The 26,085-nt window shown below is 43.9% G+C and overlaps 1 protein-coding gene across 1 annotated transcript; it reads left to right on the top strand.

Moving 5' to 3' along the window:
• Positions 1 to 10,280: 10,280 nt before the first annotated feature.
• On the top strand, positions 10,281 to 11,297 carry LOC308314765 (kelch domain-containing protein 3-like; the record flags this gene model as incomplete). The annotated part of the gene is made up of 1 exon (XM_080762441.1): positions 10,281 to 11,297. The coding sequence occupies one exon, from the start codon at positions 10,281 to 10,283 to the stop codon at positions 11,295 to 11,297; it is 1,017 nt and encodes a 338-aa protein (XP_080618567.1).
• Between the last annotated feature and the right edge of the window lie 14,788 nt (positions 11,298 to 26,085).

The following is a 26,085-nucleotide window of genomic DNA, read 5'->3' as shown; positions in this document are numbered from 1 at the left end:
TCCTCAACACAACGACGTTATTATGGTTGACTATAAAGGATCACATTATATGCTACCCCTGAAAGAACGTATCAAAAGGTAGGAATGTGATTTTTGGAAGCTACTTGGCTCCAGCCAAACAGTGCTAATTATTTAGCAACAGGGGCCTGTGACAGATCACAGGACACCAGTCTGAGTGTCATGTACCTATACAGTATATTATACAGGAGAATTGATAACCTTGCATTTACCTGCATTTGTTATATGTTGCTATTGTAGGAATGAGGAGGGCCTATTTGTGCACTCTGAGTTACATATGCAGTGTGAGGTTTTAAAGTTAAAGCTATACGTTTTAATGAAGTTATCCCATCCTCTTTCCTGGTTCCATAGATCCTGCACTATGATTTTTGCACGAGATGTGAAAGGAGTCATACAGCCCAGAGGATCATAATGGCTTGACACTATTTTTTTTAAATGTTCCTCATTGTAGGCTGATGGTAAATAATGTACTTGTTCTTATAACTCAGTATGTCAGTAGAGCAGTTCCGTTCGAGGCCTAATGTTAGCTCCTTGGGGTCTCCTCCATTCTCTGATAGCCACGGTTCACTTTTAGGATCTGGTGAGAGATGGTTTATTGCAGCTGTGTCATTGCTAGCTCATTATCTGATGTCAAACCCACCATCAGCAAGTAGGGGTCTCATTTTTGTCAATTAGGGACTTGGCTTTGTGAGATGAAGGGGAATTTTAAAGGCAATTATCAACATAAGAACTATGGACAGAGTTAAGGATATCCTCATTACAACATGTTTTTGCCATTAGGGCCCTCTAAGCACAGCAACATTCCCACCAGAACATGGATAAGGGAAAAAATCATCCAAGGCCTTAACATTACTAATGCGAATAATAGGGGAATTCAATAATGTGACAATTTCACTCTGAAATAGCAGCCTTGGCAGGCCATATCGTTCTTGAAGTGCTCAGAGAGCAGTGGAATATGGATAAAAATAAGTGTGTAATATGCATATGTACATCATGTGTCTCCCTTTTCCCTTTTCCAAAAAAGTCTGTGCGATCCTGGGGGTAAGGTGGGGGGGTTAAGAAGCGGACTGGGTTGCTTAGCAACCACAGAACCGCCACTATCGGAGGAAGAGACAAAAAATGTTGCCAGTAGGCAAACCATGCGGGTACATAAACAATCACATAAGGACAATTTGTGTTCTAAAAATAAAAAAACATTTACTCCTGTAAGTTATTGTGATTTCGTATGTACATGCTCAGATAAATAATGTAATGTCTCCTCCCCTCAAAAGCTTTTAAAAGACAAATTAAATAAAAAGTTGGTCACAAGCAGTGGAATATGGTCTTGCATGCTGAATCTGGCCAATTTGAGTGTTGAAGATGGTCTCTAGTAGGATCTGATATTTATATTGTTCAGTAAGTTGGGGGTGAATATCTAGGAGGTTATCTAGAGCCATTTTCAGTAGGACAAATTCACTCTCTCGAACACTTTTGAACACAGGAAGTGATGACCTGGGTATCCCATTTGCAGAGGCTATGAACAGATCCAGAATGCATCAAAGCAACACAAACCAATTTGACATGGAATCCAATAAGTCTGTATATGTACTATTTGTGCATGACTTATTCATGTAGGAGCATATAGGGCAGCAGCATACTGTATTTGTATAAAAACAATGTGTTTGTATTTTGTGTACATTTTGCCTTTTAAGCGTCGTCCATTTGAAGTCATCTGTTCTGCTGAGCAGTAAAAAAACATTTAAACGGAGTGTAACATATTGCTGCTGTCGGGCAGAAACCTTGTATGCCCATATCATATATGCCATGCCAAGCTGCCAAAAAAGGGTGATATGAAATGTCCAGTACCTCCCCAGTGCCTCCCCAAGTGCCACCCCAGTGTCTGCCCTGCAGTGTCTGCCCAGTGGCTCCCCAGTGTCCCCCTGAGTGCCTCCCCAGTGTCCCCCTGAGTTCCTCCCAGTGTCTCCCCAGTGCCTCCCCAATGTCTCCCCAGTGGCTGCAGTTTCTCCCCAGTGTCTGCCCAGTGCCTCCCTAGTGTCTCCCCAGTGTCCCCCTGAGTGTCCCCTGAGTGCCTCCCCAGTGCCTCCCAGTGTCCCCCTGAGTTCCTCCCCAGTTTCCCCCTGAGTGCCTCCCCAGTGTCTCCCCAGTGTCTCCCCAATGGCTGCAGTTTCTCCCCAGTGCCTCCCCAGTGTCTCCCCAGTGCCTCCCCAGTGCCTCCCTGAGTGCCTAAGCTCTTTTTACTCATAAAGGTCCTAAGTAGGTAGCAAATACGAGAACACAAACACACACACACACACACACCTGTAATTACATGGGTTGGTCAGAGGGGGGCGATCTCAAATGTAAAAATGACAACTTTTTAGGACCATCCCAATTTCAACACCAGGCATGCTAAAATGGCACCCTGTATCTGTTGCAGTGGTAATCCTTATAAGGACCATGATTTTGGTCCTAACTTGTCCAACGGTCCTAATATGGAAGCTCCTTTTAGGACTTTTGGTCCTAAGTAGGTAAGTTATACGAGAACACACACACACACACACACACACACACACACACACACACACACACACACACACACACACACACACACACACACACACACACACACACACAGACAACAGCAGCAGGTCGCAGGACCATTGAAGACCGCACGGGGGCAGTAATTTTCCGCAGCTGTGCTCATCTGCCCATGAAACAGACAAACAGACCACAAATACAGAGCACAGTAGATGGCGCTGTCTCACCATGCATTTACACCTCCTCTTTCATTTACAACATGACAATATAGCAGACCAGTTTACATCATCTCTCGTTGAAACAATAGTATGCTGAACTTCTCCCACCTAGCAGAGCTTCAAAGAGTGAAGGACAATGCCTGCTCACAGGGGTACCTGGCAGACCCAGGGCCGGTTCTAGGCATAGGCGAACCAAGCGGTCTCTTGGGGCCACAACCACTGAGGGGGCCACGTCACAGGGAGAAGATTTTTATTTTTATTTTAATGTATCCCCTATCCCTTACATGGGCTAGCTGGCCACATGTGGCCCCCACCTAGCTTCTTAATTTTGATCTCAAAGTGAACCAGATTGAAGCATTTTCATGGCAAATTTACAGATTTTTCTGGGGGCACATAATATTATGTTGCTTGGGGCCACTAAAGGCCTAGAACCGGCACTGCCTTTAACAGCCTATAGTACTGTTGGAAAAAGAACATGCACTGGCCCTATCCACACTTGGGCTGTGTGTGCTCCAGTTCCTGTTGATTTCATTGGATATCATTGGTCATCTGACCAGTTTCATTGGCTTTCATTGGATCAAATCGACAGGAACTGGAGCACACACAGCCCAGGAAAAGTGTGGATAGGAAATAGGAATAGCCTCCAAGCCTGCACATACCTTTAGGGAAAGCACTAGCAGACAATGCGAATCCCTTGACTCCTTCAAAACCTCCTCTCAAAGGGCACCTATACGGACGGCTGCAATTCGAAACTGGCCCCGTAAAATCTGAATCCCCCCCCCACCCTTTTCCCCCCTCACTGTATATGTTTCTTTTCCCTTTTTGCTTCCTTTATGATGAATTCCTGTTCTGTTCTTTAACTATATAGAAGTGTCTATTTGTACGTCTCTAAATGTTTTGATGAATTGAACATGGTGGACCCTGTTGTAAACAAGTGTAATGCTTAATTGGGTCGTCCACTCACAGTTAACAGTCTTAGTATTGAGTTTGTGCTTGAAATATACTGTAATTCTGCAAACTGTTAATCAATATTTCAATCAATCCATCAATAAACGAGTCTTTTGGGTCAAATCTAGATTGACTGGCCTATTAGAGGTGTGAGGTTTCCACCTAGTGGCTGGACCTGGTTATTCCCACCGCTCACATTTTGTTGTGAACATGTTTGTTTTCATTTCTGGAAGCTGTTGTATTTTAATACATTAAAGTGTAAACATGTTGCGGTTTTATCTCTGCATGGTCAATTAGTTAAACTGTAATCGTGTTGTGGTTTTATTTCTGGTCAATAAATTAAACTTTCAAATTGTCTGGGCATAAACCGGTACAACCAAAAACGTACAAAGTACAAAACAAACAAACATAAATAATGAAATAGACCTACAACCGGTCCCATTTCACAAGATTTTAATGTGACGCATGTGAGCTTGTAGATCGGCTATTTTAAGATTGCCGAAATGTAGAGTTGAAGTGGTTACTGTATGTTTTGTAATAGTAATACAAATCTACAAAGTATTAACCACTATAGTAGTACACCAGGGCCAACTGGAGCTCATCTGCACATCCTATTAGCAAGTTTCCATCTCGTAACACCAAGATACCCTATACCTGGCTGTAGGTCTTTAGTTTACTCAAGTTAGGGAATAAGACCTGGTACTTAAGACACGCAAAATACAGCCCTAGACCAGTGTGCGCACTGCCTTCCTTCATAATCTGAAATGCTGTTTCTCTTACCGTTATATTGTCATGTTGCACAAGGAGAATTTGCTCTGGTCCATAGCCCTAATGATATCTGCAGGGCAGAATTAGCATTAGGGCTATGGACCAGAGCTAGGAGAATGCTAAGGAGAATGCACTACTTTAACCCGGATCTGTGTGTTTAAAAGTATGGAAGGTCACAGCAGCAATGCTTTCCTCCACATCTATAAATGGAGTTAAACTTTTTTCATGAAATGAGGTCACTTGACTTATACAGTATCATATACAGTATCATGTAACACAATAGGATCTTTTTAGAGTGTCTTCGTTGGCTCACCTTATCTGTCATCAAACAAACAAGATATAATTTAAATTAATATTTATAGCTTTAGCCCCAGTTAGAATGAATGACCATTGTAACAATAAATCATGTGAACGTGGCGGTATTACCCCCCTTAGGCAACAGCATGTCATGACTTAACCCTCCTCAAACAGCTAGTCTCATAAATGTCATAATGTGATGTACCTACACCAACATCAATCTATCACATAGGCCTACAGTACTGTTGTGATGCCCCTCTGACTACCCAGCACAGGTGGTGGCAGTGGGTGTCATATTAGAATCTTTGTGCACCGGTCCACGCACACATGGTGTATAACCAGGCCATTAATGATTTGATGTTCACTTTTTGGAAAAAGAATAACGGAACTGTAACGAAGTGGTCCTCCGTTACTGATATTGGGCACATTTAATGTGTTCAGGGAAAAGAGTCCCAGGCTACCAGAGCACCATGTATTGGTCTGGACTGGACCACAGTGCAATAGCCATGGGGGTGTTTGAGTGATGCATTGGAGCTGCTAATGATAATGTGACATGTGGGTTATCTTGCAATAGTGGGCATCATTGATATATGTACTTACCGGTGTAGGGATATAGATTTATAGGTTCATGTGATGTGGGTTATGTGGGGTTCAGGAAAGTTGTTGCATGTTTAACCAGGTGAAATGGTACAGTCTGCACTGATTGGTTCAGCTGACTATAAAAGGCTGCCAGGAAGCACACACCAACTCAGTGTTGGATTCAGTGAGAGGGCATGGTGGAGCTGCACACCAACATGCCCTGTTTGTTTGCCGCCTGCGTGCCTCCATTTCCCATGATGTCAACCTTCTTTTTGGAATAAACCACGGTGTGGCTGCTTTTTACCTCCTGACTCTGTGCTCATTTCCAGCCGCTTATCGGGCCGACACTACAGGAACCAAAGGAAAACATTATACAGAACACCCAATCAGCTCAGAGTGAGCTCATTGCCCATCTCTACTCCATCTCTACAGCATTTCTAGACATTAGAGTTTGTGCATGCACTCATGCTGCATACTGCATGTGTGGGCAAGAGAGATGGAGTACAGTTTGCAGGCCTAGTCCTAAAACCCAGAGGTGAGTTAATCTAGTGTGCTGTCACTATATTACTGTTTATTTCATTGGCCCGTTTGACTGTCAAGGGTTCGATCAGCCTCTAGGAAGAAACCATAAATACAAAGTTAATACACCATTGCACATAACGACTCCAGGGTGTCACCCAGGGCCGGATTTACCCTCCCAAGGGCCCCCGGGCTAGATCAAATTTCAGGGCCCCTTTGGGCTGCACAGTGCGGTTGCGCGGGCCGGAAAAAAAAATGGGGAATTTTGTTTTAATTTCGATGTAATTTTGGGATACCCAAAAGAGAGAGGAAGGCAGGCAGGCAGACAGACAGTAGTGCACTAATGCAGTTTTACAGCAAAAATATTTCACAATGTGCTCTAATTATAAAATCACAGTTTGAGAGATGAGCAATAAATAAAGAGTAAAGCCACTAATAGTGCACTAATGCAGTTGCCAGCTTTACAGCAAAAATATTGGGGGTATTTTGGTGTAATTTTGAGGTACCCAGCCCCCCAAAAGAGAGCAAGACAGACAGACAGACAGCTGTGCATGCATGGCAGGCTTTACACAGCTACCCGGCCTCAACACAGCGTCACTCATGTCTGCAGTGCAGACAGCAGAGCAGAAGCTCTCAATGTTTTAACCATAATAATAAAGATACAATAACTAAACAGCAGAGGGGGGCCTCTGCTGTCACCTCATAGAGTCTTAGAAGATAGTATTCAGTGTGGGGCAGACGGCCTGTCACAGCCAGATTTGGGAGACCAGTAGATTTGTTTTTGCAAGGAAAGCGGTAAAATTAGACTTTCTCAGATTTAGTCCGACAGAGGGACACAGTATAACTCTATGGGGACACAAAAGCAATACAAAAGTGGGACCCTGAAGTATCTCTGGAGGGGGCGCTTACATCACAGCTAAAATACAGAATAGGCTGCCTCTAATCCAATAGGATGGGAGACATAACCAAAAGACTAAAAACCCATACTCTGAAGTCTGAACGCCACAACGTGAAGCCGTGAGCTGAGGCAACTGATTGTTATTGAGTGCTGTGGGAAGGGGTTAAATAAGAATACGGAAACCAATGAAATCCTGCTGAATACTCACTCAAGAGTCAAGACAGATAATGGTCTAAAGAATTTAGACATTGGCCAATTAAAGCTCCATCTGTGTGAATGTGAACACAATTACTTCGAAATGCACGGGTGGATTTTCATGAAACTTATGAAAGTTATTTATCTCTTCTGGGTACCCCACTGCCCAGAAGAGATAATAACTTTTGTAGCTGTCCCAGCAATGGGTATTTTGTAATATGTTATTTTATTGCTTGCCTTTCTAAAATAATGTATAGTATGAATATTGTATGTATTTTTGTTTTGGGTAACATATTGTATTTGTATTGTGTGTGTGATTCTATCGCTCAGTTCATTATGACCTGTCGAGGGCATGCAGGAGCAGAGCCCTGTGATTATAGTGAGGCAGCATTGATTGATTGCACCTGTGTGAGCCGAACTCAGTCAGAACAAGCTGAGTCTCAGTGGTGCAAGGAGCTCTTTCTACGCCTAAAAAGAGTGTCCTTAAATAAAGAATATAAGAGAAGATAACGTAGCTCTCCTAAAATAATCTGCAGAAGGTATGTTACATGTTGTTGTTTTCTTTGTCTGTAAACAGTGTTGTAATTCTGTCGATCGTTCAATTGTTTGTGTACATATCATTGTGTTGTGTTTATAATCCGGAAATTTCATGATTCATCATGGACACTTTATCCAAGGCGCTTTACCCAATTTCACACACACACACACACACACACACACACACACACACACACACACACACACACACACACACACACACACACACACACAGTTTAGACCCCTGGGAGACCCTGGTCAAGTATTTAGGGTCTTGTCCTACAGTACTGTACCTTAGTACCTACCTCATGGCTATTGGCTTTTACTGACCTTATAAAGTCACCTTATTAAAGGCTTTATATGCTGGGGTGTTTTCCTGCAGAACGACACATCCCTCTGGCTGTATTTTGTGTGTGTGTGTGTGTGTGTGTGTGTGTGTGTGTGTGTGTGTGTGTGTGTGTGTGTGTGTGTGTGTGTGTGTGTGTGTGTGTGTGTGTGTGTGTGTGTGTGTGTGTGTGTGTGTGTGTGCGAGAGAGAGAGAGAGATCTGGGATTCTTCCTATAGTATGCCTTTAATTCTCTGCTTCACTGTAAATGGACGACAGTGGACTCCACCCCCTAGATATACGCATTACATTTTCCTGACTCATGTATTATTTGTGGCTCTGGTCAGACATCTTGGTCTTTAGCACCCTGATAATATTTGTTAATATATATATAGCATAATAATTAGTACAATTATCTAGCAGACGCTCTTAATCCAGAGCGATTTACAGTAAAGCAAGAACGCATGGAGTGTTTTTTCCAATTGTATAATAATATATTTAGTGCCATTCCCCCTCACTTGGCTCATGGACATTAAATTGACAGGATTGTAGGCCTACCGGTATATGGCTAACCATATCCATCTCCTTCTCTATACCAGGTGATGAAGGATAGTTCTATATGGCTAACCATATCCATCTCCTTCTCTATACCAGGTGATGAAGGATAGGCCTATATGGCTAACCATATCCATCTCCTTCTCTATACCAGGTGATGAAGGATAGTTCTATATGGCTAACCATATCCATCTCCTTCTCTATACCAGGTGATGAAGGATAGGCCTATATGGCTAACCATATCCATCTTCTTCTCTATACCAGGTGATGAAGGATAGGCCTATATGGCTAACCATATCCATCTTCTTCTCTATACCAGGTGATGAAGGATAGGCCTATATGGCTAACCATATCCATCTTCTTCTCTATACCAGGTGATGAAGGATATGTCGTGGCAACATGGCTCAATATGACGCCACTTTTCACGCCCGACACCCAACAGGAGAGGGCGCTATAACGACGGCCATGTCAGAACGCGCCATCGGGAGGCTGAAGGTCCGTTGTGGCTAACTATGCCTGGACACGGCAGGAAGGACGCTCCTCTACAAGCCCGATAAGGTATTTAAATAAATAAATCTCACACACACACACACACACACACACACACACACACACACACACACACACACACACACACACACACACACACACACACACAGATTCCTAGATTGTGATTGCTTCTTTTTTTTACTAGCAAAGTGAGGAGTGGAGATCCAACGAACACACTGATTTATGCAAAATGGAGTTAGGTGGTTTACTCCCAACAGCAACAAATCCATCTCGGATAGGCCTATATCATGAGATACTTCATACACAGATTGGGCAGTTATAGACACAGTCCAAACTCTACATTTACGCCACAGATATTCATGTTCCACATTTGATTTTCGGAGGGGTGCTAGCCGCTCCAACATCTGTCTTTTGGAAATTGTCATGGCAGCCAAGTCTATGGACTTTAATGACGTAAAAAAATAGAACCCCAAGTGACGTCACGTGGCAGGCTGGCAGCCAATGGATTTAATGTTTGTTAACTAGAAGCAACGATCATTTAACTCTTTCTGTGTATATAAAACTGGTAATTATATTTCATGGTGATTCTTATGCTCAGTGTCTACAGTGGCAGCTCTGCTTGGAACCTCATATCTACGCTTTAGCTCCGAGATGAGGTTCCGTATCGGGGTATCCCTGCACGGGTAGAAATGGGGTTATGCCCGTCCAAAAAATAGTGGCGAAAACCCTTTACGCAGTATCGTTTCCGAAATCTGTATAGGTGTACTGTCAAATTAGTTTTGCAGAAATCGGCCTCCTGGTGGCGCTATAACCTTTACATTTTGGGGCAGGTTCAGCTGTGGCATCCAGGGAGAGTGTGCATAGTTTGGCTGCGATCAACATATGAACTCCAAATTTGTCACGGCGGTTTGGATTGAAGACATTAATGTTTATTGATACTTCATCTGTAGCATTGATTTGTAAAAAATATTTTACAAAATGCTTTAGAAGCAGGTGTCCGGTCCGTGGCGGATGTCCTTGCCAAAAGTCGACAGCCTTTAGTTCCTCAAAGGAGTTGAGATCTTTAGCCATTGTCCCGGAACTGCATTTATGAAGGTTTCTGGCTGCTATAAATAATCATATTTAAATGAGCCATGATGACCTAGTCATGTCTCCTCATGTCTATGTGCCAGATGTCTATGTCATGATGACATAGACATCTGGGACTCCATATACTGTATGGACTTTATCATACAGACCTGATTGGTCAACGTCATTGGAAGTGAGGATTGGTCGCACGTGACATCACAAGATACAATATAAAATGGTAAGACTTCACAATTCAAAGATATCTGTGAAAGAGCCAGGGAGAGTCAACCAGAACCATTTAGAATCCAAGCTGTTGTCAGTGTGAGAAATGTTTCAGTCATTGAAGCTTCCGGAAGAAAAGGAACGGAGATGGAAGCACGCAGCCGTGGCAGTAGGGGGCGCCATGTTCTCCTTTGGAGGAGTCCAGAAAGGCAAAGAAGGTGCGGTCATGGATGTGCGCATCTTGGACACGTTGGCTTCGTCCTGGAAGGAGCCCAAAGCGTCGGCCTCGGGGAGCAGCGCCCCCTCCAGGCGCAGCTGGCACACGGCCGTGCTCATCGGAAACACCGTCTACCTCTGGGGAGGCTTCAAAGCAGACTCGCTGGACTGGTGTAATGAACTGTACGCGTTTGACGTCGACGAACACACCTGGTCCGTGCCCGCCAAACAGAAGGGGTACCTTCCGAAGGCGATGGAGGGCCATTCGGCCTGCGCTTTGGGCAACGTCATGTATATCTATGGGTTGCACACCCGCGTCGGGTTCAGGGACAAGTTCTCCTCTGGAATGTACAAGTTGGACACCGCCTCCATGGTCTGGTCTTCACTCAGCCCCGAAGGGGGCGAAAGACTGTCGGTTTATCACTCCGCCACCGTCATTGGGACACGGATGTTTGTGTTCGGGGGCCGACCCACCGAGTCTCGAATGGTGTACGACGAAGACCTGAACGCCGACGACGACGACGACGACTCTTGGGGCCACTTCGATGACATCAGAGAGTTTGACACGACCACCGACCGCTGGCTGCAGCCGACGGCGGCGGGCAGCGGTCCTGGTGACACGCCGCGTCCAAAAGGGCGCGAGGGCCACTCGGCCTTCGCCCACGACGGAGAACTGTATATATTCGGTGGCTCCGGCGCGTGTCAGATCACGTCGTTAAACGATCTGTGGAGATTCGACCCGCGTGACTCCTCCTGGCACGAGCTTCCGCGCAAGGGGCAAACGCCGTCCCGGAGACACGGGATGTGCTCCTGCACCATGGGATCTCGTGTCGTCCTGTCGGGAGGAGACGGAAGTAAGAGAGGCATAAACTTAGGACCAGAAGAGGTGTACATCTTAGACCTATAAGTTAGTGCACGACGCGCACGTGAAGCGTGACATGGAAGATCACATTGCAGTGACCGCACTTCATTCCACCATCACAGCTATACTCGTGTGATTATTACATGAGGTGAAATCTAATCTAAAATGGAGACATAACATTTGAAAGGCCCTTATGACTGAGCAGCGCATGTAAGCCAAGCCCCTGTTATCAGTGTTGGGTTCGCTACTTGGAAAGCGTAGTTGTACAGCTACAAGTAGTCACCATGGCAGTATCTTATACAGATCAAGCTACAGTTATGACCCTGGAGAAAAGCTACAGCTACATAGAAAAAGTATAGATCAGCTACTTTGAGCTACTTAAAAAAAGGGGGGGGGGAGAAAGAAAATCTGCGTTAAATTGAGAACGTGCATGTGGTGTTTATGAAACAAAATATATATCCTACAAAACAAGTCAGAAATATGCCTCTCTCAACTGAGTTTTTTTATTTTATTATTTCTTTTTGGAAAAAGAAGAAGCTATGGCATGGGCTGTGATTTCTCCTCCTCCCGCTTGTGTCTCAAAACCTAAAAGTTTAACCACATTATCAGCAGCTCATGGTCAAAACTTACTGTAAGTAGCCTATTCTATATACAATTAAGCAATATTACACGAGAGGGTGTGGGTTAACGTGATTATTGCCACGACAGTGATGCGGTCAGGAACGAGACGGAGTCGAGTTCCGCAAGCATCACTGAAGTGGCAATAATCACGTTAACCCACACCCTCGAGTGTAATATTGCAATTCTACCACAGTTACCCTTAAAACTATTAAAATCGCTGAAAGAATATATTTTTTTAATGACAGATGTAGTCACTATGACCACAACCTTCCCAAGAAACTAGCTAGCCTAGCCACCGAGTTTGCTAGCGCTCTGGGAGAACATAGCAGCTGAATTCTTTGTTTTGATTAGGTGGTGAACAGTGCTGGTTTAACCCACGGCTAGAAGGCTGTTTCAACCAATCAGATTGCTTCCTCGAAACGACCTGTGGTAGAATGTACAACAACACAAGTAAGACGCGCAAACGCGTGAAGCGAACGCAGCTCGTGTGTGTGCATGTCTGTCTGTCTGTCCGTCCCGCTGTTACTGTATATGTGGACCTGGCCCCTTTTGTGCCCATATATGGAGCTGAGTGATTCACAAATCACTCAGCTCCATATATGGGCACAAAGGGGACACACACAGACAGACATGATCTGCTAGGTCTCATAGCAGATATAGTAGCAGATATAGTAGAAAAAATGATTATTAGTGAGGACCTATTATATGAAGATAGGTTGAAAAGTGGTGAAGTGGTCCTTTAAACATCCTAATTGTTCGTTGCATTGTGCTCTTAAAATAACTGCACGATAATACCGTCCGTCCACTCCAGTACTGTCTCCATCCGTGGTGAACATTTCACCCGGAAGTTTATCAAATTATCAAAATTCTATCAGAGATGTGTATACTGTAGACATAAAAGATTTATCTTAAGATGTAAGGATGATGAAAAGTGAAAAAAACATAAAAGGTTTGTGATGTAGCCTGTCGTTTCCATCATGGTAGTATCGCCCCAAAGTGCGTGCCTACGTTCCCTCCAACTCCAAGAAAATATTTCAGCAACGTAAGCTCCTTCCATTCCCTTAAAGGACCACTTCACCACTTTTTAACCTATCTTCATATAATAGGTCCTCACTAATGATCATGAAACCATTTTTTTCTACTCTGTCTGTGTCTCATAGGAGGCCTGTGGGCAGTTCAGAAACCGTCTTCCAGTGACATCATCGATGGGGAATACAAGCTAATAGAAACAGCAGGCTTTCTAGTCCTGAAAAGTTGCAATGCGAAAATGGAAGCCATCGTTCTCACGATAATGAAAATATAAATATTTTTGTAAAATAATCTTGTTGAAAAAAAAATCTGCCTAATGATGATGTCACTGGAAGACGGTTTCTAAACTGCCCACAGCCGTCCTATGAGACACAGACTGAGTAGAAAAAATGATTATTAGTGAGGACCTATTATATGAAGATAGGTTGAAAAGTGGTGAAGTGGTCCTTTAAACATCCTAATTGTTCGTTGCATTGTGCTCTTAAAATAACTGCACGATAATACCGTCCGTCCACTCCAGTACTGTCTCCATCCGTGGTGAACATTTCACCCGGAAGTTTATCAAATAGCAGGATCTAGCCTAGCAGGAACCGGATACGGATACAGTGCTTTAGAGGCGGGACAAGAGCTAGTGATTGGCCGAACAGGCCAAACACTTTTGGGATTGAGTGCAGGATTTCAAAAGTGGGTGCATTAAATAAATATTTTAACTAGGGATGCCGCCGATTAATATTAATTTTCTTAGTCTCCAAAATCATTGTTAATGTTGAAATCGATTATTACAGTAAGGCTGCATGATATATCGAACGTGTACCTTCATCAGAGTGGAGAATAGAAGTATAAATCAAGTTGAGCAAAGCCACTTTTCTCTGCCCCTCTCACACACACACACACACACACACACACACACACACACACACACACACACGCACACAGTTAACGATCGCTTGTTAAGGAGACTTGACACCCCCATCCCCCACCTAATTGCGCCCCTGCATTGGGAGCCCGTACACTGGCCTACTTGGAACGATGCAAGTTGGAAATGAATGCCCCACCCAGATATTATGCCTGTGTCCCTTTTTATACCCATATATGGAGTTCTTTGTCAGGCATGCCCAAATATGGAGTGAATATGGAGCCTATGCAGATGTCAGAATGATGTCAGGACTCAGAGGTCGTTGGGACGAACCCGTATTTAGGCATGCCCAAATATGGGGTTAGGGTGGCCCGTGTGATGTCATCGGTGTCTCCTTCTATGCCCATATAAGGCCCAAGGGCCATGAAATGGTTTGGTTATGTTGACTATACATTCGGTCAATGAAATGAGTAATAATAATAATAATAATAAAACTTTATTTGTATAGCACCTTTCATGACATGAAATGCAGCTCAAAGTGCTTTACAGAAAAATGGAGGATAAAAGAAAAGCAAGGCAACAACATTAAAAACAAGCAGTAATGCAATACAGTGAGGACATGAATAACAAAAATAAAAAATAAAAGATCAATTAAAAGCAATGTTGTAGAAGTGGGTCTTGAGCTGAGCTTTAAAAATGTCTACAGAGGCTGCCTGACGAAGGTACAGTGGGAGCTTGTTCCATGCCGACGGCCCGTAGAAGCAAAAAGCTGCTTCCCCGTATTTTTTAGTTGCCATTTTTTAGGCAAAGCGAGCAGGCCAGCAGTGGAAGACCTTAGGGGGCGGATTGGGACATATTTAGGCAGGCAGTCATGTAGGTGAAGGTGCGAGACCATTGAGAGCTTTATAGACAAGTAAAATAATTTAAAAATCAATCCTAAAAACAACCGGAAGCCAGTGCAGTGATGCCAAAACTGGAGTAATATGTTCTCTCATCTTAGTTCTAGTTAAAACTCTGGCTGCTGCATTTTGGACAGTAGGCTGTCACTGGTGTTGATGTGGATGATTGACGGGCATGGGGCGGACCCAAGGTTACCTTTAACATCACCTGTTCACCTGCTGTGTGTGGACCATAGACTAACCAGGGGGGCAGTCAGACAGATATTTTGTGAAGCCACTGAGGAAATCGGGATTTCCTGAAAGTTCATATAATGGCCTGTTGTGGCGCTGTCATTGGGCCCAGAAAAACCCGTGGCAACCGTTACATATATGATCGGGATTCCCCTCCCACTCGAGTCAAAATAAAAAACCAACGGAGAAGAAGGGGGGAAGTCCCGCCTCGTTGTCTGGGCCAGCCAATGGCCAGCTGGGCCAAAACGGATCTAGAAAGATGGCGACTTACAATACAAGGACTGACAGGCTTCATTTTACATTCATGTTAGACCCGGAGAACGCTTTGTCCATATTTTGTTACAGTCTATGAACTGGACTAAGCTCAAGAACTTGTTTACAGCCAGGCCCTGCTCAAAGAACATTTCATGGTAGGGGTTCAATGCCTTGCTCAAGGGCACTTCAGCAGTGGTAATTTTAACGTGTCGGTCCGGGGATACGAACTACTAGCGACCTTCCGATATCAAGACCGCTCCGCAAACCGTTCGGCCACAGCCTCGTAGTCAGTGTGACAAACCAGTCTTTTGTTATAAGAATTGGTCACAAAAATGATGAATACTTAAACTTATGAGGTGTGTGCATAATTTAACCACATGGCCAGAGGACCCCTGACCTGATGGTGCCCCGCCCCCTACCACCAGTCACAGCCACTTGGAATGGGATCTGAAATCTAACTCATACTTCTTGATTACATGACCTGATTATGTATCAGTTTGAGTGTTTTCGATAAAATATGGACTAGTAGCAAAATGCTTTTCGTCCTCCCCGTCGCAGTTCTGTGGACCTCTAATATTAACCCCCAACTGACTGCCGAGTGTGACCGTGGATCAGGCCTCTTCATGGAGCCCACCAGAAGTGTGACCTGGACCCGGCCTCACAGAGCTCGACCTGGACCAGATGTGGACCAGACCCCTCCACGGAGCCCACCTGCCTATTCTCTGTCTTTTTCTCTCTCTCTCTCTCTCTCTCCCTCTACCCCCCCCCCCCCCCCCCCCCGACACGGTCGAGGCAGATGGCCGCCCACCCTAGAGTCGGGTTCTGCCTGACGTTTCTTCCTTTTTCGTTACCATTGTCGCAATATTGCTTGCTCTGGGTGGATCTTCTTCTTCTTTCGTGTATCGTCGTCATATGTCCAGCTCAGTGTCAGAAAGCCACGCCATTGTCTCTGGTCCCACTTGGAAGAAGCCAGCCTCTGAAGGAGGTCTGTACAGAGGACAGGTGGTAATGATGTGGTCAGCGTCTGCTCGGGCTCGCCACACTCGCATTCTGCGCTGTCTGCCAGGCCCCACTCCTTCATAGACGATCCGAAGCGTCCGACCCCGGTACGGAGGCGGTTTAGCAGGGTCCAGTGCCGGCGTGGTAGATGTTCTCCTTCGACTCCGTCTCCCGGGTCTTGAATGTAGCGGTGCAGGCGTGTGGGCTCAGCCGATTCCCATTCCCGCTTCCAGGTGGTTGCCAGCCATGCCCTTGTAGACAGGTTCTCAGGGATGGAACCAAGCATGTCTTGTGCTCTCCTGTTATAGGGGTGACGGGACTTAAGTCTGTATGGGGGCGCTGCCTTTGTTGTTGTCTTGTGCAGGATATGCGAGTCGTTTTGTTGGGCTTTCCTTGCAAGCGCGAGGGTTGCGGCCTCTCGTCGAAGGCCGGCGGGGGCAATTCCTGCTAGGACTGGCAGGTAGGACACAGGGGTCAGCTTCAGGCAGCCAGTTACAATACGAAGGGCATTATTGATGACCGGGTCAATCTTCCTCACGTGAGGGCTTCTACTCCAGACTGGAGCACAGTACTCTGCAGCAGAGAACACCAGGGCTTGTGTGGAGATCCGTAGTGTCCTGGCGGAGGCTCCCCAAGTTGTGCCAGCGAGGCGGCGGATAAGCGAGACCCTTGACGATACCTTGGCTCTTACTTCCTGCAGGTGTTGTTTGTAAGACAGTGTCCTGTCCAGCCGAACCCCGAGGTACTTGGGGGGCTAGTTGGTGCTCTAGGCGCTTGTTGTCAACAGACACCGACAGTTCCATCTGTGCCTCTCTGTTGAACAGATGGTATGAGGCCGACACCGTCTTCTCTCTCTGTTGAACAGATGGTATGAGGCCGACACCGTCTTCTCTCTCTGTTGAACAGATGGTATGAGGCCGACACCGTCTTCTCTCTGTTGGACAGATGGTATGAGGCCGACACCGTCTTCTCTCTGTTGGACAGATGGTATGAGGCCGACACCGTCTTCCTCTCTGTTGGACAGATGGTATGAGGCCGACACCGTCTTCCTCTCTGTTGGACAGATGGTATGAGGCCGACACCGTCTTCTCTCTCTGTTGGACAGATGGTATGAGGCCGACACCGTCTTCTCTCTCTGTTGGACAGATGGTATGAGGCCGACACCGTCTTCTCTCTCTGTTGAACAGATGGTATGAGGCCGACACCGTCTTCTCTCTCTGTTGAACAGATGGTATGAGGCCGACACCGTCTTCTCTCTCTGTTGAACAGATGGTATGAGGCCGACACCGTCTTCTCTCTCTGTTGGACAGATGGTATGAGGCCGACACCGTCTTCTCTCTCTGTTGGACAGATGGTATGAGGCCGACACCGTCTTCTCTCTGTTGGACAGATGGTATGAGGCCGACACCGTCTTCCTCTCTGTTGGACAGATGGTATGAGGCCGACACCGTCTTCCTCTCTGTTGGACAGATGGTATGAGGCCGACACCGTCTTCTCTCTCTGTTGGACAGATGGTATGAGGCCGACACCGTCTTCTCTCTCTGTTGAACAGATGGTATGAGGCCGACACCGTCTTCTCTCTCTGTTGGACAGATGGTATGAGGCCGACACCGTCTTCTCTCTCTGTTGAACAGATGGTATGAGGCCGACACCGTCTTCTCTCTGTTGGACAGATGGTATGAGGCCGACACCGTCTTCTCTCTGTTGAACAGATGGTATGAGGCCGACACCGTCTTCTCTCTCTGTTGAACAGATGGTATGAGGCCGACACCGTCTTCTCTCTGTTGGACAGATGGTATGAGGCCGACACCGTCTTCCTCTCTGTTGGACAGATGGTATGAGGCCGACACCGTCTTCTCTCTGTTGGACAGATGGTATGAGGCCGACACCGTCTTCCTCTCTGTTGGACAGATGGTATGAGGCCGACACCGTCTTCCTCTCTGTTGGACAGATGGTATGAGGCCGACACCGTCTTCTCTCTGTTGCACAGATGGTATGAGGCCGACACCGTCTTCTCTCTGTTGAACAGATGGTATGAGGCCGACACCGTCTTCTCTCTGTTGGACAGATGGTATGAGGCCGACACCGTCTTCCCAAGGCTGAGCTGCAGACGCCACTTTCGCAAGTAGTCGGCCAAGGTGCTCATGTCCAGGTTAAGACCGTCTTCCACTGCTGACCATGTTGGTTGACGCAGCATGATTGCTAGGTCATCAGCGTAACCATTATTGCCTGGATTTTGTCTCCGGAATGTCATGGATATAGATGTTAAATAGCAGTGGTGAGAGAACAGCCCCCTGTGGCACCCCATTTCTCAATCTCCTCAGTCTGCTTCTCTTGCCGTCGCTGGTCCTGAGGATGAAGCTGCGGTTGGACAGCATCTCCATTATAAACCTCACCATATGCCGGTCTGGGATCGTCCTTAGCAGCTTTAGGTGAAGTCCACGGAGCCAGACAGTGTCATATGCGGCCGTTAGATCAAGCAACACCACTCCAGCTTTCTCATTGGCCTGAAAGCTGTCCTCAATGTCCTGGGTAAGTAGTGTCACCTGGTCCACCGTTGACCTGCCCCGTCGGAAACCAGCCTGCTCCCTGGGGAGCTGTGGGTCTACTACTGGCTCTTTGTTGGTTGTAAAGTGTCTTGAGAGAACTTGTTGTGATTTGACACTATAATAAAATTTAATTAAAAAAATGTAATTGAATTGAATTGAATTGAATTGAATTGAATTGATGACAGGCCGTAAACGCATGAATTGACACTTACTATGACCAAAAGTACCACTACAACACCTGGTTCATTCTATCCATGTTTTACATTTGTTTATTTTAAATACATTGATGATTTTAATTAAGAAGTGGTTGTGTCCTATGTATCCTATGTTTATGGTCGCTACAGTATTGGAATATGTAATGTAGTCTGTTCAAAAACTCACGTTCTGTTACAGTGACGTGAACAATATAATTCCATTATATTGTAATATTTTCATAATGATTTTTTCATAATTTATGGAAAATGTATATTGGGAATATTACGTCCTGTTTAGCCCTTGCACCGCCATGCTGTTGATACGATGCTCTCATGATATTCATCTTTCCTTCTCCACTTTGCCGGATTAAGATTCTCTTTTGTTTCAGCAAGGTCGCTTCTCGCCCTCAGGGCGTTTTACTGGTTTATATCAACTACATGACATCATAGACATTTATTTATATCAACTACATGACACGAGTACGACGTGCGAACGTGGGAAGTGAACGCAGCTCGTAAATTGCAATAACAATTAGGATTAATTACGTACTTTCTTTAAGTAATTTTTTTAAGTTTTAATTTTTTGTTCAGTGCGTGCGTGCGTGTGTTTTTTTGTGTGTGATACATATGCACCTTCTGGTGGCGGGCGGGTGGTGTCACAGCGTGACAGTCAGACAGACAATCATACTTATTCTCATATACAGTAAGATGTCCATCAGCTGCCTGTACCTCAGTTGGAGGGGCCAGGATGGAACACATGGACTTGCAGCAAACTGAGGTACCCGGCAGTTAGGACTGTTTAAAACATCATGATGCAATCTATGATGTCCACTATACTCTCATTATTTTTGTTTCCAGTATCGACATCAACAACTTGGTCGAGATGCGATAACTCTCATCAGGATTGTAATCGGGGTTACCGAACATGTGCTGTGAAATATACACGGCTTCAACAATTATATGCTCATCACTAATCGGTTGATTTTGGGGTACTGCAAGGAGAACCCTATCCATGTTTGACATCAGCTTGTATCGCTTTAGGGGAATTCCTTGGTTAGCAGCGCATTGTCTTTTTTCCCTATGGGTCGCGTCATAGAACCTCCTCACTCCTGGTCCCAGTTGACGACCATCTCTGAGTTCTAGACTTCCCAAAGAGTAGATGTCCACATCGTGCTCTTTCACAATAGCTTCATCATTGTTAAACGTATGGGATCCATAGTCACCATCTTCAGGGTCAAACTCAGCTCGTCGTATTTTAATCACTTGTGTCACCTGGTCGATGTGTAACAGATATCCGATTAAATTCCACAGAAGGCTTAGTCCGTGTCGTGGTTCTTCCTTTCCAAATCCTACTAGAAGTAGCTCTGGAATGGTGTTGAGTTCTTTAGCCATGCTTGAATGACGTTAGTTTTTAACAGTGAGCCCGACAAAGTCAACAAAAGTTCCACTTGACTTGATTGCCCGTTTCACAAATATGGCTGTCGCAGATCCACGTGATGCCAATGACAAGTAAACAAAGGTTCCACGTAACTTGTCGCAAAGCCACTGCACTTGATGTATTAAATACCAGCAAAGATGTCCACATCAACAGATGACATCTGTAACCGAGCCCTAAGTCAAGGGCTGATCTGGTCTGGCATAATGCGGAGAGATGCCAACCTTAGCAAAGTATCGCAAGGGATGGATATTTGGTCTCTTGAGGCGAGTGGTATGAAGTCCTTAGGTCGATGCATGGATCTTGGTTCTTATCTTAAATCCATCTTTGCTCGCGTAGGCACCTATATTTATAGTGTTGAGATGTCAGAGCCAGAGGTATGTCAGAGTGACATCACCTCTGACACCCCAGTTATGATGTCAGAGGCACTTTGTTCCTTTGTAACAACATCAGTCCGTTTCACAAATATGGTTGTCGCAGTTAAGTTATAGTTATAGTGTCTGAACAAATAGACGTTACATCATGACGATGTACGATGATAAGAGCGCCCCTCACTTCACACAGGTGTGATATTCAGCTATTAGTGTAGATGTCCGTCCTACACAGGGCTCCAGACTAACTTATTCACAGGTAGCACTGGTACAAGGCATGAAAATGAAATTAAATAGGTGAAAAAAGGGGGTAAAATAAGTGGTTACTCAACAAAAATAAAAAGTACTCGTATCGGTACTCGGTATCGGCGAGTACTTAAAAGAAAGTACTCGTACTCGTACTTGGTCTGAAAAAAATTGTATCGGGACATCTCTAATACTCCCACCCCTCTGTAATTAAATAATTACTCCCACCCCTCTGTAATTAAATAATTACTCCCACCCCTCTGTAATTAAATAATTACTCCCACCCCTCTGTAATTAAATAATTACTCCCACCCCTCTGTAATTAAATAATTACTCCCACCCCTCTGTAATTAAACCAGTAAGACGCGGGAAGCGAACGCAGCTCGTACATATTTGGTTTTTTTTAAGATTTATTTTTAAGTTATTAGTTAAGTTATTTTTAAGTTAAGTTTTTAACTTAGCCATAACCATATAAGGAGTCCCCAAAGCAGCTATACGTCCAAATATGGAGTGTGTTGCATAAATCACAAACAAATCACTCAGCTCCATATATGGGCACAAAGGGGGGACACACGGACACACACACAGACACACACACAGACATGATCTGCTAGGTCTCATAGTAAGTGCTCACTGCGTTCGCAATCACTGCGTTCGCAATTACTCCCATCCCTCTGTAATTAAACCAGTAAGACGCGCATACGCGGGAAGCGAACGCAGCTCGTACATATTTAAGTTGTCACCATGACTCAGCCATAACCATATAAGGAGTCCCCAAAGCAGCTCCATATATGGGCACAAAAGCGTGACACACGGACACCAGCTCCATATATGTCCAAAATGCAGCAGCCAGAGTTTTAACTAGAACTAAGATGAGAGAACATATTACTCCAGTTTTGGCATCACTGCACTGGCTTCCGGTTGTTTTTAGGATTGATTTTAAAATTATTTTACTTGTCTATAAAGCTCTCAATGGTCTCGCACCTTCCTACCTACATGACTGCCTGCCTAAATATGTCCCAAACCGCCCCCTAAGGTCTTCCACTGCTGGCCTGCTCGCTTTGCCAAAAAAAATGGCAACAAAAAAATACGGGGAAGCAGCTTTTTGCTTCTACGGGCCGTCGGCATGGAACAAGCTCCCACTGTACCTTCGTCAGGCAGCCTCTGTAGACATTTTTAAAGCTCCGCTCAAGACCCACTTCTACAACATTGCTTTTAATTAATCTTTTATTTTTTATTTTTGTTATTCATGTCCTCACTGTATTGCATTACTGCTTGTTTTTAATGTTGTTGCCTTGCTTTTCTTTTATTCTCCATTTTTCTGTAAAGCACTTTGAGCTGCATTTCATGTCATGAAAGGTGCTATACAAATAAAGTTTTATTATTATTATTATTATTATTATTATATATGGGCACAAAGGGGGGACACACGGACACACACACAGACAGACAGACATGATCTGCTAGGTCTCATAAGTGCTCACTGCGTTCGCAACCAGTAAGACGCGCAAATGCGGGAAGCGAACGCAGCTCGTACATTTTTGGGTTTTTTTAAGATTTATTTTTAAGTTATTTTTTTAAGTTAAGTTTTTTTTAAGTTAAGTTTTTAACTTAGCCATAACCATATAAGGATTCCCCAAAGCAGCTATACGTCCAAATATGGAGTGTGTTGCATCAATCACAAACAAATCACTCAGCTCCATATATGGGCACAAAGGACACACACACACACACACACACACACACACACACACACACACACACACACACAGACACACAGACACACAGACAGACATGATCTGCTAGGTCGCCTAGCCATCGCCATCGCCTCTGTAATTAAATAATTACTCCCACCCCTCTGTAATTAAATAATTACTCCCACCCCTCTGTAATTAAATAATTGCTCCCACCCCTCTGTAATTAAATAATTACTCCCACCCCTCTGTAATTAAATGACTCGCTGACTTCTGTAATTTAATAATTACTCCCACCACTCTGTAATTAAATAATTACTCCCACCATTCTGTAATTGAATATTTACTCCCACCACTCTGTAATTTAATATTTACTCGCTGACTTCTGTGCTTCAACTTAAACTACTCATTATCAAAATTAATCTGTTCACTTTTATATACGAAAAAAATAAATGTATATGTACATAAGAATATGAAACACATATACATAGTATAAACATATATAAATTCAATACACATATATCCATATCATACATATCAAAGATATCCATTTAAAACACATAAGCACCTGAATTATCCATTTTCCTCCTCCCTGTATTTTGTGAAAACCATATTGTTATACCTTACTTTAAATTGTTCCACAGTGTTACACCCATAATCGAAACACAAACTCTTTTCATTGTGGTTTTTCTGTTTAACGTTTTGAAAATTAAAAAATGCCCTCAAATTAACCCCCCCCCTCCCTATCTTGAAACAAATTCTGAATATCTGCTGGTGAATTGTGGCCTTATGCATTATTATTGCTGTTTGATAAGCTACTATGTCAGCGAATTTTTGCAGTTTTGGCTGAAAAAATAGAGAATTAGTATGTTCCAGATTGCTGACCTTATGAATGGTTCTCATTATATGAGCGAACGCAGCTCGTACATATTTGGGTTTTGGACGTATAGCTGCTTTGGGGACTCCTTATATGGTTATGGCTGAGTCATGGTGACGTAATCACTCAGCTCCATATATGGGCACAAAAGCGGGACAGACAGACACACAGACAGACACACAGACATGATCTGATATGGTTATGGCTGAGTCATGGTGACGTAATCACTCAGCTCCATATATGGGCACAAAAGCGGGACAGACAGACACACAGACAGACACACACACACACAGACATGATCTGCTAGGTCTCATTGCGAACGCAGTGAGCACTTACTACGAGTAAGACGCGCGAACGCGGGAAGCGAACGCAGATCGTAAATTGCAATAACAATTAGAATAAATTACGAATTGGTGTCACTCAGCTCCATATATGGGCACAAAAGGGGCCAGGTCCACAACAAACAAATCACTGGCCCCTTTTGTGCCCATATATGGAGCTGAGTGGACCTGGCCCCTTTTTTGCCCATATATGGAGCTGAGTGATTGCTGATGCCCATATATGGAGCTGAGTGGACCTGGCCCCTTTTGTGCCCATATATGGAGCTGAGTGATTGCTGATGCCCATATATGGAGCTGAGTGGACCTGGCCCCTTTTGTGCCCATATATGGAGCTGAGTGATTGCTGATGCAACACACTCCATATTTGGATAGCGGGACAGACAGACAGACATGATCTGCTAGGTCTCATAGTAAGTGCTCACTGCATTCGCAATGAGACCTAGCAGATCATGTCTGTGTGTGTGTGTGTGTCTGTGTGTCTGTGTGTCTGTCCCGCTATCCAAATATGGAGTGTGTTGCATCAGCAATCACTCAGCTCCATATATGGGCACAAAAGGGGCCAGGTCCACTCAGCTCCATATATGGGCACAAAATAATTTATTCTAATTGTTATTGCAATTTACGATCTGCGTTCACGCGTCTTACTCGTATATGTATATGTACACGTATGTATACCAGAGTACGTGGTGTGTATATGTATGACTAGCTCTCAATGATGACGTAAGAAAAATGGACATCTGTGTAATCTGGTCCCAGCAAACCAGGCACAGATTTGCTGCTTTTCTTGCATACCCAAAAAATGGTTAATAGTTAATAGTAACAGAAGCAGTTCCAATATACAGACATGAAGCTATAATTTAAGTGGATAAGAATGTAGAGAGAGAAATGATACGATTACGACAATCACCTCTAGAAAATCCAAATATACGGAAGATAACTCAATTACCATTAAAACATTCATTAAAAATTGGATTGTTGAACATCAGAGGTTATCTAACACATTTACAAGATATAAACTCAGATTCCCAACTTGAAATGTTGGATCTAATAGCTTTTACTGAAACGCACTTAAAGAAAAATTATAACATTACTTTTAAATTAAAAACAATGAACACCAATTACAATACATTCAGTAATGACAGAGAATATGATATAGGTGGGGGGATTATGTTTGCTATAAAAGAAGATATTGCCATTGAAATAATTCAAAATAAAATCGGAATATTAGAAAAAGTAGAACACGTATGTATATACATGTAAAAGATAAAGATCTATATATCATTCTTATGTACAGATCACCTAAAACAGACCTTTCGAAATTAAACACATTTCTCAAAAACATGGTAAAGTATCTATCATCTCCGACTTCTGCAATTATGATAATAGGAGATTTCAATGAAGACCATTATACTGAAAAAGATAAACTATAAAGACCTTCATGTCAAGATTAGGCTTTAAACGATTAAATACAAATCCAACTACAGATTTCGGAAGTATTTTAGATCATGTATATTTTAACAAATTTGAAAGTATTATTACATAAATTGAAGTTAGAGACACATATTACTCTGATCATGATTTAGTATTAATATCACTATAGTCCAAGATGAAATACATTTAAAACAATTGACAATTTACAATAAGTAATAAAATAATGATACTGTGTAATATATTTTAATTCAGTTTATATACCTTTTTTTTCATCACATATCAATGATTTATTTTTCTGTAAAAAAGTAGGTAGGTAGTAAATAGTTACACCTAATGATTATACATTTCAAACGTTCCTTCACAGAGATACTGAGATGTGACAGTTTACAGCGGTCGAAAGTACTTGCGCGCTCTGCTTGCGCACCAGTTGGCCATTTATGTAGTGCAACAAGCAAGTATGCACTCGGCAGAGTGCAGTTCTAGTTTACTATAATCTTACTAGACCCCAGGAAATTACACAAAGGATCATGGGATCTACTGGTGTGGAGGTAGAGGTACTGAGGGTCAGTTTGTCACCTCCTTCGTCAAAAGATTACATTTGACGATGAAAGGAGAATTTTACATCATAGGCAAATCAGCTTAGTGTTTATTATTGTGTGAACCGAGGGGCTGCCTTTTCTGAGAGGCGCTAGTTCCTAGCCCCTCCCCCCCTGAGAGGCGCTAGCCACTAGCCCCTCCAGGCTTTCCTTTTAAAATGTTTGCTTAGAGCCTAATGAAAAGTAACCGGTCGTCAGCCAAGTCTATG

This window comes from Protomyctophum bolini, assembly GCF_963924005.1.
Source record: "Protomyctophum bolini genome assembly, chromosome: 1".
Lineage (NCBI taxonomy): Eukaryota > Metazoa > Chordata > Actinopteri > Myctophiformes > Myctophidae > Protomyctophum > Protomyctophum bolini.
Note: the sequence above shows the minus strand (reverse complement) of the source record. Positions and strands in the feature narration are given on the sequence as shown.